Below are 16,241 nucleotides of genomic sequence, written 5' to 3'. Positions count from 1 at the left end.
CGGGCCTCTGGTTCATTCCCGGGCCTCTGGTTCATTCCCGGGCCTCTGGTTCATTCCCGGGCCTCTGGTTCATTCCCGGGCCCTGGCCCTCGGAAAGCAAGTCCCTCACAGTCCGCCTGGGTGGTTTTCTCTGTGCTTTATTCACTGGGAAGGGTTGGTGGGCAAGATGGGGGTCAGGCGTTTCCTGAGCCGGGCCGAGCCCAGTGCTCTCCCCAGCTCCCGCCTAGCCCCGCAGGCCTGCTTCCAAGGCACACTCCTCATCCCACTCCTGTGGGTGGGGGAGCGGGCTGGGGGCCCTGGGGGTCAACAATCCTAAGCCATTGGGTGTGTTGGGAAGAAGGAGGACGTGAGGTCGGGGGTCAGCCCGCCCTCTGGAGCTCCTCCCCCAACATCGCCGCCGCCTCCTTCAGCTCTTCTCTGATATGCTCCAGCCGCTCCATCTCACGCTCCTGCTGGGATCAGAAACGGGGTGGTCAGCGCCCACCTTTAAGGGTAGGCCTCCTCAGTGGTCACCCATGACCATATCTGTCCACACAATGGTAGCCAGCAGTGGTCATCCTGGATGGCAGTTGTGGCCCTAGCAGTCACCACAACCCTGGAAGAGTTATGTTGGCCAACATGTGAGGTCTGCGTTGACTCCGGAGCCAAAAGCAGCAGACGTGGGCCTAGCCGGGGTGCCCAACCCAGATGCCATGGCCCATTAGTGATGGGATGGCCCCTGTGGCTACTGCCACCAATCGTGGTGACATCTTACATTCCATGACCCAGTGATGGTTCTATAGTTCTGTGAACCAGGCATGGCGGCTGCTTTCCATGCGGCCAACTGGCTTGTTTTGGACTAGCAGTGGTGGCTAACTTGAACGCGTCTGTGCCATAACGGCAGCCATCGTGGTTACTGGAATCCAGTACGGAAGCCGTCTTGGTCAAGTAGAGGCCCTGCTTGGATGTTGCTACCTAGTCCTGGCATCATCCTGGTCACCGTGACCCACTCGTGGTGGATCTCGCCCTGTTTACGGCCCAACCCTGGTAGCTGTTGGGTAGCAATCCCACTGACATTTGGTCCACCCCGCGCCCCCACTGCCTCCTCCGCTCACCTCCTTCTCCAAAGCCTCTTCCTTCTCCTTCTGCTTGGCCTCAGCTTCTGGCTGGCGGAGGTGGTAGTGGTGCGGCGAGTCCTCGGGCCTTTCTCCTCCCCGCCCCCGGGCCCCCTGCCACAGGCCGCGGCCCCCACCCAGCACCTGCACACCCTTGTCTTCCGCCTCGAACTGGGCCGTCTCCTCGTCATTGGCCTGCTCTGCCACCCGCTGCCGGGGCCCCCCTCCACCCTCTAAATGCCGCTTCCACGGGCCCTCGGAGGTGTCCAAGGGCCCCCTCTTCTTTTCCTTTTCCTCCTCCTCCTCCTCCTCCTCGCGGTCCTCCTCGTGGCGGAGCTGGCTGTGGAGCTCCTTGCGGATGACCTGTTCCCGCACCTTGGACTTGTGGGTCCTCTCTGCTGCCTCCTCTTCCTCGTCCCTCGCCTCGTGGCTGGACCTCGTCTTCCCAGCCTCCTGCTTCTTCAAGGCCCCAATCAGGAGGCCTTTCTCCCTGGCGGACACACAGCCGTGGGGCTCTGTCTCACACATTTCTAGTGGAAAGAGAGGATGCTCTCGGTGCAGCAGACCTGGAAACGGAGCTAGAGGAGTTCTGGGGGGCTGCCTGAGGCCCCACAGGGGGACTGCCAGCACTGGGAGAGGACATTCTCTGCCCCGCTCCCATTCCTCTGCAGGGAGCCCAAGGGTGGGGCTGGGGCCCCAGCTCCATCAGGCTGGACCCGCTGGGCAGTGCTGTGCCAGCCCAGGCAGGAGGGCCCTGGAGTGAGAAGAGGACCCCTTCCTCCAGGTGGCCCTGGGCAGACCCCTGGGCGCGGCAGGGGCTCCTTACCCTTGTGGAGGAGAGCGGTGCAGGGGCCTTTCTGGGCCTGGCCCAGCGTCAGCACTTCTGTGACCACCTCTGCCAGACAGTGGGTCAGCTGGGATGAAGGGTCAGAGGGGAGGTTGAGGGCAGGGCAGATGGGGGGAACGAGAACAGTTGGAGGGTTAGAGGGGAGACGAGGATCAGGGAGGAGGCTGGCAGGGAGGGCAAGGCGGCCACACTCCTCACCTCCTCCTTGGAGGGTCTTGGTGCCAAGGGAGCAGCGGTGGCTGTGAGGAAGGAGATGGGGGCTGGGCTTGGACCCTCGGCGCTGTCCTCGGTGCTGATTCCAGCTCCAAGGGCCGCCTGGTACCCACGGGCCCCCCGCCCCAGCCCACCTGCCAGGTGCACCAGTCCACCTGGGAGCTCGGCCCATTAAGTGTAGTCCGACTCCACTGGGTTGCACCGTCCCTGCCCCGGTCACCCCACTCCCAGGCTGGCCGCCCCAGTCCCCCCGGTGTCTGGTACTCACCGGCCCCCAGCAGCAGCACCAGCAGCAGGGGCAGGGGCAGTGGCAGCAGCCTCCGCAGGGGGGCGGGCCCACAGCGCTGCATGGTGGGGCGTCGACCAGGCTGCTCAGCGCGGTGCAGCTGGCTGGGCGGCAGCTCCTTATAACCCGCCTGCGGCCCCCCGGGGGAGGAGAGGATGTCACCACGGCTCCCTCCCCGCCCTTGGCAGGGCGACAGCTGCGGGACGGCGGCCTGCCCGAGACCCTCAATTATTCATGGGGGCCCACACCCTGCACCCGCTCCCCTCTGGCTTCCAGCCCCTGGTGCCAGCATGGAGGGCTGGGGCTTCCCTCCTGGAGAAACAGGGTCTAATGTGCTTAGAGCCACACTGGCAGGCCGACCTGCATTCGAATCCAGGGGCAGCCGCTTACAGATCAACCTCAGGCAACTCCTTCCCTTCCTTGGCCCCAGTCTCATTGGGAAAATGGGTCATTAAACCTCCTTCCTCAGGGGTTGTGCTTGGGCTCCACCACCACCAGCTGTGCAGCCCTGGGACAACTGCTTAACCTCTCTGAGACCTGTCTCCTCATTAGTGAAGGAGGGCTGGTGACCGGCTGCACAGCAAGGCGGGGAGAATTAGATGCGTGTGGATGAGTAACTTAGGCAGGGGACTGCACAGGTCCGAGCACCTTCATCCCAGTGACTTTATTAAGCACCTTCTGTATACCCAGCCTCTTCTAGACCCTGGGGCTGCGGCAGTGAATGACGGGCAAACACCCCTGCCCACGTGGAGCGGACACTGGAGGAGGGAAGCAAACAGCACTCGAATACACGTCATGAAGGAAGGAGGACATGACAGAGGTGGCAGGCCAGCGGGTGAGAGCGGAGAGCTGTGAGGTTACGTTGGCCAGGTGATCAGGGAAGTCCTCTCTGAGGAGGTGACGCTGGGCTAGGGCCTGAGTGATAGAATGGAGGCCATCACACAAGATCCACGGAAGATAGGCCGGGAGGAGACTAGCAGGGTAAGGCCTTAGGTGGGGACGAGTGGGCAGAGTGACACCCGCAGGGCAGAGAATGGGACAGAGAACAGTGGGTTGAAGAGGACGGTGAGGGGCAGGTCATGCGGGGCCTTGTGAACCATGGTGACAACTCTGTCCTTTCCCCACAGGAGGGCTCTGAGCAGGCAAGGGATGTGACCTGACGCAGGGGTCCCCAGGGTCCCTGGCCTTGTGTGGGGGTCAGGGAGCAGGAAGACGGCAAAGAGGTCCAGGGAGGGGCCGGGACGAGAGAGCAAGGGCAGGTTCTGGAAAGACTCCGAGGGAGGAGCAGCCAGGGTTTGCTGGAGGACTGGACGTGAATGAAGAGAAGAGGGGAGGATGCCCCAAGGGTGCGGCCGGAGCGCTGGGCACACAGCTGCAGGCACGGAGAGCGAGTTCCGGCCTCCCAGAGCTTGCGCTGCCGGCTGGACCGCTGCCTGGAGCCAGGGGCCGAGGGGTGGGGTTGCAACTGGGGTCGGCGCAAGGTGCCACTTGTCCCAGAGGAAGGGGAGAGGACTCGGCATCCTCTCGGCTCCCCCGGCGGCCCCCACGCCACCCTCCACGTGCTCCGGTGGTTGCTGGATGCTTCCAGCCAGTCCCTGCAGCCGGAGACCCTTCGAAGATTAAGCACCGCCGAGCCATGGCCCAGCAGCCCGCCAGAGGCCAGGGCCATCCCCCTCGCCCGCAGATCCACAAAGGCCTTCGTTCTGACTGTTTATTGGGGACTTTCTGCTGCGCACGGAGGGAGGGACAGGGAAGGAGTGCGGAGGCCCCTCTCTCTCCTTCCCCAGCCCCAGAGCCTTCAGTCCCCAGACTGCTGCTTTCTAGTGTGGGTCGGGACCCCCAATGACAACAGGTCCCTGACTGATTCTGAGGAAGTAGGGAAGTGGGAGAGGTGGGTGCCGGAGGCCAGGGGGGGACCCTGCCATGGAGCCGACAGGAGGAACGCAGACGTCAGGAAAACAGGTTCCAGGTGTCCAGGGGCCCCTGAGCCCCAGGAAGGAGGAGGAGGATGAGCTCTCAGCTCAAGGTAGGCCGGCCGGGAGCCTGGGCTTCTGGGGCTGGTTGGGGCCGATGTACCGGAGGGGCACGTGGGTGGGGGCCGTGATCCGATCGGTGCCGAGGTAGGGCTGGAGGGCAGGGGGCACGAGGACCGAGCCGTCCTGGGGACAGAGCAGGCCTCAGGATGCTGCCACTGCCCCGGCCCTCCACCCTCTGCCTCTCTGGGTGCCATCCTCCCCGCCCCCCGCACCTCTTGCTGATTGCTCTCCAGTAGGGCGATGAGGACGCGAGGGACAGCACAGGCCGTGGCGTTCACCTGGGGGAGACGCGTGCTCAGGGCCAGGGGCAGGCCAAGGCGGTGTGGGCCTTGGGGAGGGAGGCGCTGGGGAGGGCGGGTGAGGGTGTGCGGGCGCTCACCGTGTGGGCGAACCGCAGCTCCCCGTCCTCCTCTGTCTGGAACATGATGTGGAGCCGGCGGCTCTGGAAGTCCGTGCAGTTGGACGCACTGGTGACCTGGGCGGGGGGCCGGGTGGGCTGAGAGGCTCGGCAGCAGTGGGGGGGTAGTCCCACCCTCTCTCCTACCCTGCATCCCCTGGGGGTGGGGGCTCACCTCGCCAAAGCGGCCGCGGCCTGGCATCCAGGCCTCGATGTCGAACTTGCGGTAGGCGGGGAGGCCCAGTTCCTGGGTGGGCATGTCCAGGACCCTGTCGCCGAGGAGAAAGACAGGGAGAGGGTCAATGGGGGAGAGCTGACGGATGAGGGGGAGTAGGAGGAAATGGAGGCGACGGAAGAGAAGGTAGCTGAAAAAAGAGGGAAATGGCAGGAAGAAAGGAGGAGGTGACAGTGGCAAAGGGGAAGAGGTGAGGCAGGAGGTGGTGATGGAGACGGTGGAGGAGGAGGAGGGGGAGGAGGGAAGGAGCCGCTGGGCGAGGAGGACGGGGAGAGGAAGGGCGGGCGGCCGAGTCTGCAGGCTGCTTGCAGGGCCATCCTCACCTTCTGGAAGAACAGCGCCCCCAGGTTTTGCAATGGGTCACCCCCAAAAAGTCAGCATCTCTCAGCCCCTCCCAACAGCTACGTGTGCCTGACTGACTGTGAGAGGAGGCGGGCTTGCGACGTCTGGGGCATAGGCCCCCAGCCCCTCCCCACTGGGGGGTGAGAGCCATCGAGGCCCATGCAGATGAGGCACGCCCCAGGGATGCGGAGCAACGGGAGGGAGGGGGCCTGGGCCTCCACTCTGGGGCGTCCCCTGCTGCCCATGATGCTGTCACAGCCCTCGAATCCTCTATGGGGCTGACAGACTGACAGGTGGACATACAATCCTAACACAGGAGAAAGAGGCGAAGGGAGAGGAGGTGGTGAGGGTGTTCAAGGTGGGGAGCACCGGCCGGTCCCCCCCACCCCTCCCCCACCCGCCGCCCTCCACCCCCGCCCCACCCCCACACCGGAAGTGCAGGCCCAGCTCCGTCAGAATCTCCATCTGAAGGGACAGGAACTCCTCCAGCAGCTGTGAGCTCTGCTCCAGCCCGGGGCCTGTCACCCCGAACATCTCCACCTGGGGCAGGGCAGGGGCACAGGGGTCAGGGGCCCTGGGCCGTGGGGGTGAGCCCCCCGCCCGTCCCAGCTGTGGCAACCTTGGTGAAGTGGTGCACGCGATAGAGCCCCCACGGCTCCTTCCCTGTGTCTGTTTCCGCCCGGTAGCAGGTACTGGAACAAACCATCCTGGGGGAGCAGGGGAGGTGCGGTCAGGGAGCGGGGAGGGAATGTCACAGGTGGGGACAAGGTCTCAAGGAATGGGGCGTCACCTGATGGGCAGGTCCCTGAAGGCCACAGAGTGGTCCATGAAGTAGCCTGGGAGGAGAAGGGGACAGGACGGGTCAGCCAGGGCCCCCATCCGTCCATAGGAAACCTTTGTGAGAACCAGAAGAGGTATCCCCTCTGGCGGACACACCCTCACGTCAGGGCATGTGGCTGGATCCTCACTGTACCATTGTGCAGTAAACAACCCACACAACTGTACACGTCGACCCTGGGGTCACTGAAGATATCCTGGGCAGGCAGCTGCCCCCCCAGGATGCTCCTGGTTGTCCCCCTACAACCCCTCTTGCTCTGAGGACACTGGAGGTGTCCTTACCCCCCTGCCCCAGGCAGGTGCTTACCGGCCAGCCCCACCTCTGCCGTCCCGGCCAGGCTGAGGTCTTCAAAGCGGGAGGGGTCTATGTTGTAAATTTGGGATGGGCTGGCATTTGGTGTCATCCCACAGCCTTCCTGAGGAGGAGGCCAGGCCAGAGGTCAGGGGATGGGTACCCTTGGCCTCCTTCATTTTGCAGTCACAACCCTCGCTCCTCCCCTGGAAGCATCTGGAACCCCCTGGCCTCCCAGTTACGGCCTGACCCCCTCCACACAGCCCCAGGGCCGTCCCTCAGGGGAGACAGGCTGGTCTCCCGGCCTGGGCCCCCAGAACCGGGCCTGACACACCCTGGGCGCAGGGGGCGGAGGGTCCTCACTCACAAACACAGCTCCGCGGAGAAGGTCTGGCACCGTCATGGGGGTGAAGCCCTGTGGGGGGAGGCGAGGGGTGAGGGGCACAGCCGGGACCCCCCAGACGCCAGGTTCAGCCTGAGGAAGGGACTCTGCAGAGGGGGCCAGTGGCTCCCCCTTGTCACTCAGGTCCATTCCACCTCAGACAAAATGGGGGAGGCCCGAGCAGGGGGCTCACGGCTGGCCCGGAGCCCTGGGGTCCAGCGCCGGGCCCTCCTGTGGGGCCTCACGGCTCCTCACTCACATCACACACACAGGGCAGCCGGAGCTGCAGTTCTGAAGGACAGCTCGGACCGGGTCCCTCCCCTGCAAAAAGCCTTCCATGGCTCCCCAGTGCCCCCAGGAAGGGTCCAAGTTCTTCACCATGGCCAAGGCCCTGTGCATTCAGCCCCGCTGGCCCCTCCACTGTCAACCAAGTCTGTATTTCCCCAACACCCCCTTTACGCCAAGGCAGGCAGTGAGGTGCAGTGGTTACACGCCACTCTACACTAGCCGGAGACCCTGGGCTCCTCCTTCTCCAGGCCACAAGGTCTCATCTCTAAATTGAGGATAATAACAGCATCCGACTCACAGGAGTTCAACATGTCAATAATAGATGGAAAGCTCTGCAACAGCGACTGGAGCAGAGGTCCCCCCCTTCCCCCCCCCCCCCGCCCCCTGCCTGCCTTGAGCCTTCTGAGCTCAATGCCACTGCCTCCAGGCAGCCCTCCCACCCTGGCCCATACCCGGTGGACGAGCTTGTTGAGTGTGAAGTTGACCAGGCCGTGCTGCAGGAGGGCCCCAGCTCCGCGCAGGTAATAGGAGCGGTGGCCAGACACGTGGGACAGGCGCCTGGGGGACAGACGGGCAGACAGGCGGGGGTGTGTGGGCCAGGGCGGGCGGGGGCAGAGGCCCAGCTGCCAGACGGGGACTGGGCATCAAATATTCATGTGGGGTGCGGCCCTGGCGGTCCCCCATGCTGTGCTGAGCCCGACGGTGGGCCGGCAGCCAGCTGTTGGGGTGGGGAGGGCGGGGCGGAGGAGGGGGCCTCGAGCGGGCTCACTTCTGGCGGATGATGTCGAGCTTCTCGGCGATTTCCAGGTGGCCCCGCGGTTGGAAGGAGAATGCTGGATGCGGGTGAAAAGCGATGGGGTGAGAGAGGAAGAGAGAGGCAAGGAAGAGGGACAGGGAGACAGACAGACAGACACACACACACACCAGGGAGACACACAGGAAGTCCGAGGTGAGGGGAGATGTGCCCCACGGATGCCGAGGTGGCAAGATGAAGCCGCCTCCCGCACCCCAGGGGTTCCACAGGCACCAGGCCAGGCCCAGACCCCAGGGGCCCCCGCCCCCAGTGTGGGGTGTGGCCCACCTGGCTTGTCCCCGACCACATGGAGCACTCGGGCCTGGCTCTCGTCCCCGACGGGCTGCAGGAAGACAGTGGTGTCATGGACAGGTGGCAGGAGGTGGCCCGGGCCTCCCCCACCACCCCGCCTGGCGCTCACCACGTCCGGGTGGGTCCGGTTGGGCAGCCTCAGCGCCCGCAGGTAGAAGCGCTCCTCCAGCTGGGCCTCCCTCGGGTACAGGAGCACCAGCTCCTTCCGGATCTCCCGGCCACGAGCCCGCAGACGCTGATAGTGGGGGTTCTGGGAGTGGGGCGAGCGGGGTCAGCCCGGGAGAGGGGGAGGGCCCCTCACCCGCTCTGACCTTGAGCTGTGCTAGCTGGACCTCTGTGGGGGACCTCTGTTGTGTGTTCTTTTGGCTCAACATCCTGAATATCCTTCAGGAACCTCCCCTCACTACCCCATGGCATGTCCATGGGAACGTGACTCAGGCCTGGCCTACTGGAATAGTCAGTTGCATTGGCCACAGTGATGGGCTCCAAGACAGGCACATGATCCAAGCCGAATTCATGAGAATCAGCCCCAGGACTATGGCTGGAGCAATCAGGGAAGTGGCCCTATTTGCACGGGGACCCTGCCTCTCCTTCTCCCAAAGGGAGAAAGCTGGTTGGTGAGGGAAGCAGAACCAATTATGGGGCCAGGACCTGGATCCAGCTCTACCTGAAGCCAGCCTTTTTAGTTTCATGAATCAATAGAGCCTGGTTTTCTTTTCTCCCTAATCCTGTTTGTGTTTTCTGTCCCATACAATGGAGGAATCATGACCGATATGGTCTCCTCGCTGCCCACACCCCACCGGGGACAGGACCCCAACTCCCTGTAGTACCTGCTGCACTTGGCTGTTGCCCTGGTTCACCTGGTAGAAAAGAGACAGACAGGGCAGTCAGGTTGATGGACTTGGGGGTGGGGAGAAGGGAAAAAAAGAGGGTGAAAGGTCAGACAGGGCCAGGCATCTGAATTCCTTGCTCTGCCAGGGCCTGGCTGGACCCTCCTCCACTCTGTGCCTCAGTTTCTCTGTCAGTAACGCTGGGAGGGGGCCAGATAACGGAACCACACCTGCAGCTCCGTTTACTGAGTGCCGCCTCGCGCCTGGCTCTGTGCAGGGGCCCTCACACGATCCTATTTCTTCATCACCCACTCTAGGAGGTTGGCAGCCCGTGACCCCCGTTTTGCAGCTGGGAAAACTGAGGCTCAGAGAGGTGGGCTGTGAGCGGGAATCTGGGGGCCTGCCACCTGGGCTTTTGACACCCTGAACCTTCTACGACCCAGAGCAGCAGAGGGAATCAGGCGGACCTGGGTCTGAATGGTGGGTGCCCTTGGGCAAAGCTCTTCCCCCGGCGCCTCGGTATCCCCATCTGTGAAATGGGGCAGTAACAGCACCACCCCAGCAGGGCTGTCGCACAGCCTCCCTGAGAGACGAGCCAGCACTCACTGCACAGTGACGGAGATGCGCCTGGGACGCGCGTGACCCGGGGCCCAGTGCAGACACGGTGGGTCACTGGGAGATGTCATCAGTGTCTCGAGAGGACCCGAGTGGACCAGAGAAGAGCAGCCCAAATGCCCGGGGGCAAGTCCACTGCTCCCCCTTCCCAGCTGTGGACTTGGGCCCATTTCAACCTCTTGGGGCCTCAGTTTCCCCCACTGTAAACTGGGTTTGTATGTAAACCTGCTCCCAGGGCTGTCAGCAAGGAGAGCTGCCAGAACAGCGCCTGGCGCAGGCTGACCGCCGCTGTTGTCACGATGACTCCTCAGCCCTCTGTGGCAGATGCTGGGGCTGGCTAACCGGAGACCCTCCGCCCTCCGCCCTCCTTTCCCAGGGACCCCTGATGCAGGCCACCCTCCCCGAGCCTGCAGTTCAGGATGGGGCCCCAGCTGGAGTGGCCTCCTGCTGATGACGCGGTGGGTGTGGGGTGCCTGGGCCCAGGAGATGAGGGGACTCTGCTGGAAGCTTCGGGGAGGCCCCCCCCTCCTGGAAAAGGCACTCAAGCCGGGAGGTCCTTTTTCTGCCCCTGGCAGAGTCATGCGAGGAATTGCTGTCCTATAGCAGCCAGCTTGAACTTCAAGAGGGAAACTGAGTCAAATGAACATGCCAGGCAGAGCGGGAAGGAAGGCAGGCTGCGGACGGTGGGGGAGCCGCGCCTGCATCAACCCCAAGGATGCCTGAACCTGGGTGGGACAGGCGGGAACCAATGGGCGCATCCTTCAAGGCCCATAAATTGGGTTTCCCGTTCTCTGCAGCGCGGGGCCTCCGCCGCCAGCCCCCCACCTGGAGCCCCGTGCTCACCAGCAGGGCCCGCACCGCCTCCGCCACGGCCCCCTTCTCCTCTTCCAGGCTCCGGATCTGCGCCCGCAGCTGCCTCAGCTCCTGCCACGTTGAGATCTGGGGGGACACAGGGGCCAAAGATGTGAAGTGGCCACTGTCCCCCGCCCCGTCCGCGGGAGCCCTGCCCACTGGCCACCTGGACCAGCGGTGGGGTGAGGAGAGACCCCTCTTGGCCCCCGGGAGCCATTCTGCGCTCCCTCCCTCAGCACTGGAACTCCTGATGGTTCGTTGGGCCCACGGCTGCCCAGAATTAAGACCTTCTCTGGCCTCCGCTGCAGCCATGCGTGCCCAAGGTCCACCGCGGGCATGAGAGGAGGTGGGAAGTGTGACCACTGGTCACCTCCTTGAAGGTAAGCCCCCATCCAGGACCTGCTCTCTCACTCTCCCTGGACTGGATGATGGACGGTGGGAGAGCCGACCAGGACAATGTCCTCTGAGACTCAGAGCAAGAAGATGAAAGGACCTGGGCGCAGAGGGGCGGCACGGAGCTGAGGGCCCGCCGGCTCTGCTCCCTCTACTCTCGAGGGGGAGCCATACAGCCTCTCCCCGTGGGGCTGCCAACACAGCTGACCCTGCACCCTCCATCACAGGGGGCCAGAGGGCCGGGCGCGACCCACACCCCAGCTCCCACTGCCTGGGCGCACCAACCACCGCGGGGTCCCTCGGGGAGCCCATGTCCCTGGGCAAACCCTTGTCCTCTCTGGTGGCAGCTTTCCCTTCGACAAAACGGTAAAACCACTGTCCCCTCTCCCTGGGGCTGGGCACCTGCAGGGGAGGGCGGGCCACAGGGAGGGCTGTGACTCTCTTCGTGGCTCCCCCTGGACACTTCACACTCCTCACATGCAAGAGTGAGTCTAGGAAGAGCATCGCCCCCCACATCTACTCCTTCTCCTCAGGGACAGTCCCTCCCCTTGCTCCCCTGGCCCCACCCCTGGCCCATCCCCACCCCGGAGCCCCAGGCCTCTTCCTGGACATATGTCACCCCCACCCTGCAGCCACGTACCATGTCCCATCCTTTCTGCCTCATGAACGTCCAACAGATCGGTCCGTCCCCATCCCCCACTCCTACCCACCCAGGTCCTGTCGTTCCCCACGAGGATGCTTGTGCCCCCCTCCCAGCCTTGGGGCTCACCCCTCCAATCCAGCCAGCATCCTGACACAGTCCCTGTCCTGCCTAAAAGCACCCACAGCCCCCCAGTGCCCCAGGAACGATCCCATGCCTCGCTACGGCTGCAAAGCCATGCGCCATCTTCCTCCTCACACTCTGCGCCCTGAAACAGTGTCTTCAAGCTTTGGGGTGTGATCCGCCAGTGGGTTATAAAATTAATTTAGGATCTCTAAACCAGCACTTTTAAAAACCGTGGTAAAATACACATAAAGTGACCATGGTAACCATTTGTGAGTGTACAGCTCAGTGGCATGAAGTACATTCACATGGTTGTGCAGCCATCAGCACCAGCCACCTCCAGAACTTTGTCATCTTCCCCAACTGAGACTCTGTCCCCATTAAACACTAACTCCCCATTCCCCCTCCCCCAGGCCCTGGCCACCACAGTTCCACTTTCTGTCTCTATAAATTTGCCTACTCTAGGCATAAGTGGAATCTTACAGTATTTGTCTTATTGCATTTAGCATAGTGTCCTCAAGGCTCGTCCATGGTGGAGCATGTGTCAGGATTTCCTTCCTTTTCAAGGCTGAATAATAGTCCATTGTATGGATATACCACATTTTGTTTATCCATTTATCCACGGACGGACACTGGAGTTGCTTGTGTCTTTCGGTTATTGCGAATAACGCTGCTGTGAACTTGGGTGTACAAAGAGCTGCTCAATTCTTTTGGGTGTAGACCCAGAAGTGAGACTGCTGGACCACATAGGAATTCTGTTTAATTTTTTGAGGAACCACCATACTTTTTATTTTTAATTAACTTTTCTGTGCCTTAGTTTCCCCTCTGATAACATGGGGGAAAATAATGGCACCTACTTCACAAGGTTGTTGCAAAGCTTCAATGAGGCGAATATGTATAAAGCACTTAGAACAGGGTAGCAGGGGAGTTCCAGAGAGGGCTGGGGGGCTTTGGGGTGCCCACCGTCCCCAGTACCCCAGCAGGGTCTAGGAGTAGGATGACCCTATTCTAGCTCCCCAGCACGTACTACGATATCATGGTAACATCATCACCATCATCATTATTAATTATTATTACCCACCGCCTTATTCTCAGCACCTGGATCATAACAGGCGCTCCCTCCATCTGTTCAATAGACCCATCCATTCACTGAATACCCCATTTAACCGCCTGCCTCGTGTGGGGCAGGGGCAGGACTCCACTCTCGCTCTCCAAAGGCCAGAGGCTCCCCCGCCCCCACACCGCCGCCCCCCCATCTTCCTTGTGGCTTGAGGGGAAGCCCGGCCTGAGGTCGGATCGCAGAGCTCCACGGAGCAGGCGCAGCCCGGGTGTCTACACAGCAGGGCCCGGGCACCCCGCGGATGACGGGCACGGATGTGGGTACCAAGCACAACACGTGCGCAACACTTGCGGAGGAACTGAAACCCCGCGCCAAGCCCGCCCCCTGCTGGAGAGCATCCTGCACGCCCTCTTCATCCGGAAAGAGCACAGCCAATAGGCGGCCGCCGGCTGGCGCAAGCGCACTCACGATCGCGGGCAGCTCTTCCGGCCGCAGCTCCCCCTTGCGGTGCTCCAGGGCGCGCGCCGCCTCTTCCGGGCATGCGCACAACAGCTCCATGTCGAGCTGAGGGAGCGCGCTGTAGCCCTCGCGCGCGTGCTCGTACAGGAGGTTCCGGTCTCGTCTTTCCGTCGCGAAAGTTCTCCTTGGGCTCTGACTGCAGACGCAGACTCCCCGGGGCCGGAGGCTCCGAGCGCCCGCCAAAGGCCACAGGCGCCGTGCTATGGACGCAGCCATCTTGGACGGGGGACAGGGAGACACGCACCCTTCGTCCCGCCCACCCTACGTTTAGACCAATTGCAAAGCAGCCGTCCTGCGGGGAACAAGCCAATCAGATCCTGGAGGTGGGGGCTGAAGACAGTTAACTGAGATTGACTCTGTCGCTGCCCAGTCGTCGTCTGTGCCCCGCCCCCTCGGTGTACGCGAGAGTCAGAACCCGCCAATCCCCGCCGGGATAACTCCCGGAAGGGACTGGAGGCCGGATCCAGCGTGTCTGCGGACCCGGCTAGGGTCGGTGAGGTCAGCGGCCTCCCCGGGTCCTCCAAACCTTCCCGGACCTCCCCTCAGTTTCCCTTTTCCTCCCGTATGCTGATGAAGGCGTTTGGGTCCCCGATAGCCTACTCAGAGCGAGGCTAGATTCACGGAGGGGCTTTGTTAGCAGTATGAGGGGTTGTGGCTAGACTGTCAGAGGAACTGTCTTAGATCGAATCAGGAGGCCCTGAGAGTGGGATGGGGAGAATCTGGACCTTCGCCCGACTACGGCCACTGTTCCCTCCTCCTTTCTGAGTCTTTTATCCCCTAACGCAGGGACGCGGCAGGCGGCGCGATGTCCTGGTCCGGCCTTCTCCGTGGCCTCAACACGTCCCTCGGTTATGGTAAGAGGCGAGGCTGGGTGAGGGTTATCCCCGCTGGGACTCGGGCGCCTGTGCCGCAGCCCGAGGGAGTTAATTTGGAATCGGGGATGTAGACGCGATGGGTTTTGGCGGAGCGCGGGCTGCAAGGGCAAGAGCGGGGAAGCGGGTGCGCTGAGGGCTGCTGTGCGCCCCTCCGGTGGGCGCCAGCGGTTTGGGTCAATGATTTCTTTGGCAAATCATTAACTTATTCCTGCCACTAACATCACATGCCCTCACTTATTCACCCTGCAAGCGCATTTTCCACCCACCGAGGCTCACAAGGCACAGACGTGCCCCCCGCCTAGGGCATCTGGGGTAGCCTGACGTGTGTATCTCGTGGTCGCTCGGGAGGGAGACGTGATTGTGGGGCCCACGATACAGATGGGGACACTGAGGCACTGCGAGGCGAGGCGTCTTGCTCAGGAGCACAGCACTAGGAAGAGGCTTCTAGGACTGGCTCCTCCGCTCTGAGGATGCTGCTGTAACCCGAGACATAAGGACGTGTGGAAATGGCCAGGAAGACCAGGACCTGCCCTGGATGTGGAGGGAGTGTGACATTCGGGTGTGAAAGGGCTTCTGTGCTAGTGAAGTTGCAGGAGAGCCCGCCCAGGGCCGTCACCGTCATCCCTGTGTCTCATTATTGGGGCCGAGACCCAGGAGATGCTCCGTGAACGTTGGTTGAAGAGAATGCAGGGCTGATGCAGTGGAGGAGGGAGAAAGAGGGGGCTTTGCATCCGTTTTGGAGGTTCAGCTGACGATCTGTTCGCTGGGGCTGAAAGTGGATGTGACAGGAGGGGGCGGAGCAGTGACACCTCCCAGGACTACCCCGCAGGTCCCAGGTCGCTGTGGGGATGGCATGAGTTCACGCAGCTTCCATGCATAGAACGGGACGCACAGCGTTCGCTTTGTGATGATGTTTATACAGCATTAAAATTAGTACTCTCCTTGGAGAATAAAATGAGTTAATTCATGTGAAATGGCTAAAACAGAACCTGACCCGTGGTGGTTGCTCAGTACCTGTTGTTATTCCCGTGATCTGTGAGGACCCCGGATGTAAACCAGTACACGCTTGTCAAGCGCTCGGCGCGGAGCCGACAACCCCAGATTGGAGTCGCTGGTACTATTATCTGTTCATCGGCTGGTAACCCTCCTGCGCCCTCCCGGTTGTGTCTCTGCAGGCCTCGCCCTGGCGCCCCGTCTCTGGGCCGCCCGCCCCATGGCCACGCTGAACCAGATGCACCGCCAGGGGCCCCCGAAGCGGCCGCCCCCGAAGCCGGGCCCCACGGCGGGCCGGCCGCAGCTGAAGGGCGTCGTCCTGCGCACCTTCATCCGCAAGCCCAAGAAGCCCAACTCGGCCAACCGCAAGTGCTGCCGCGTGCGGCTCAGCTCGGGCCGCGAGGCCGTCTGCTTCATCCCCGGCGAGGGCCACAGCCTGCAGGAGCACCACGTGGTGCTGGTGCAGGGCGGCCGCACCCAGGACCTGCCCGGCGTCAAGCTCACCGTCGTGCGCGGCAAGTATGACTGCGGCCACGTGCAGAAGAAGTGACGGCGGCCGGGCGCGCAGCTGCAGCGCCGGCAGTCACCACCCGCCTCTCTGGGCTCCTGCGGGACCTTGGGAAGCTAGGCCCGCTCGAAAGGCGGCTGGTCTTGGGTTCAAATCCTGACCCCGCCTCTCCCATCAGGACCAGCATTGGGTTAGAAAAAGGCGCGTCTGCCAGCATCCTTGGCTCCCATGTATAGAGTGGTGGCGTGAAGGACCTCTTCTGCTGGGACAGGACACGGCACTGCCACCTGCAGGCAAGGGCTTGCAATAAACACAGACCCCCAGGGTTGTGATATGAACTCCTGCCCGCGGTATTCGCCCTCTGTGTGGTCTTGGCGACTGACACCCCTCTGGGCCTCAGTTTCCTTCTCCAGAAATGAGCTCCCCTCGCAGCATGCCCTTTGTTGGGTTTGGTGAAGGTCAATAGATGCTTTGTGTGC

At 62.6% G+C, this 16,241-nt stretch overlaps 3 protein-coding genes across 5 annotated transcripts; 1 reads left to right on the top strand and 2 right to left on the bottom strand.

The window, feature by feature from the left end:
• Positions 1-8: 8 nt before the first annotated feature.
• CCER2 (coiled-coil glutamate rich protein 2) lies at positions 9-3,988 on the bottom strand. Of its 3 annotated transcripts, none has more exons than XM_046683003.1 (6): positions 3,187-3,988; positions 2,423-2,570; positions 2,140-2,180; positions 1,921-2,008; positions 1,095-1,624; positions 9-449 (listed from the first exon to the last, which is right to left on the bottom strand). In XM_046683003.1, exons 1-6 carry the CDS (start codon positions 3,235-3,237, stop codon positions 360-362), a joined length of 948 nt encoding a protein of 315 aa, XP_046538959.1. In that variant the 5' UTR covers positions 3,238-3,988; the 3' UTR covers positions 9-359. The 3 variants fall into 3 exon arrangements, with proteins under 3 accessions (XP_046538959.1, XP_046538958.1, XP_046538960.1); XM_046683002.1 differs by having other exon boundaries at positions 12-452; XM_046683004.1 differs by having other exon boundaries at positions 18-452; positions 3,116-3,988.
• A 149-nt stretch (positions 3,989-4,137) lies between these two features.
• Positions 4,138-13,638, bottom strand: SARS2 (seryl-tRNA synthetase 2, mitochondrial). The gene is made up of 16 exons (XM_046683000.1): positions 13,336-13,638; positions 10,643-10,738; positions 9,185-9,214; positions 8,464-8,604; positions 8,331-8,385; positions 8,019-8,082; positions 7,702-7,807; positions 6,947-6,994; positions 6,595-6,703; positions 6,241-6,286; positions 6,070-6,157; positions 5,881-5,990; positions 5,049-5,142; positions 4,856-4,951; positions 4,689-4,754; positions 4,138-4,599 (listed from the first exon to the last, which is right to left on the bottom strand). Exons 1-16 carry the CDS (start codon positions 13,600-13,602, stop codon positions 4,462-4,464), a joined length of 1,554 nt encoding a protein of 517 aa, XP_046538956.1. The 5' UTR covers positions 13,603-13,638; the 3' UTR covers positions 4,138-4,461.
• Positions 13,639-13,810: 172 nt separating this feature from the next.
• MRPS12 (mitochondrial ribosomal protein S12) lies at positions 13,811-16,100 on the top strand. The gene is made up of 3 exons (XM_046683009.1): positions 13,811-13,884; positions 14,173-14,240; positions 15,437-16,100. Exons 2-3 carry the CDS (start codon positions 14,192-14,194, stop codon positions 15,802-15,804), a joined length of 417 nt encoding a protein of 138 aa, XP_046538965.1. The 5' UTR covers positions 13,811-13,884; positions 14,173-14,191; the 3' UTR covers positions 15,805-16,100.
• Positions 16,101-16,241: the final 141 nt, after the last annotated feature.

Source organism: Equus quagga, chromosome 13 (genome assembly GCF_021613505.1).
Source record: "Equus quagga isolate Etosha38 chromosome 13, UCLA_HA_Equagga_1.0, whole genome shotgun sequence".
NCBI lineage: Eukaryota > Metazoa > Chordata > Mammalia > Perissodactyla > Equidae > Equus > Equus quagga.
The sequence above is the reverse complement of the archived record's forward strand: the minus strand, read 5'-3'. Positions and strand labels throughout refer to the sequence as shown.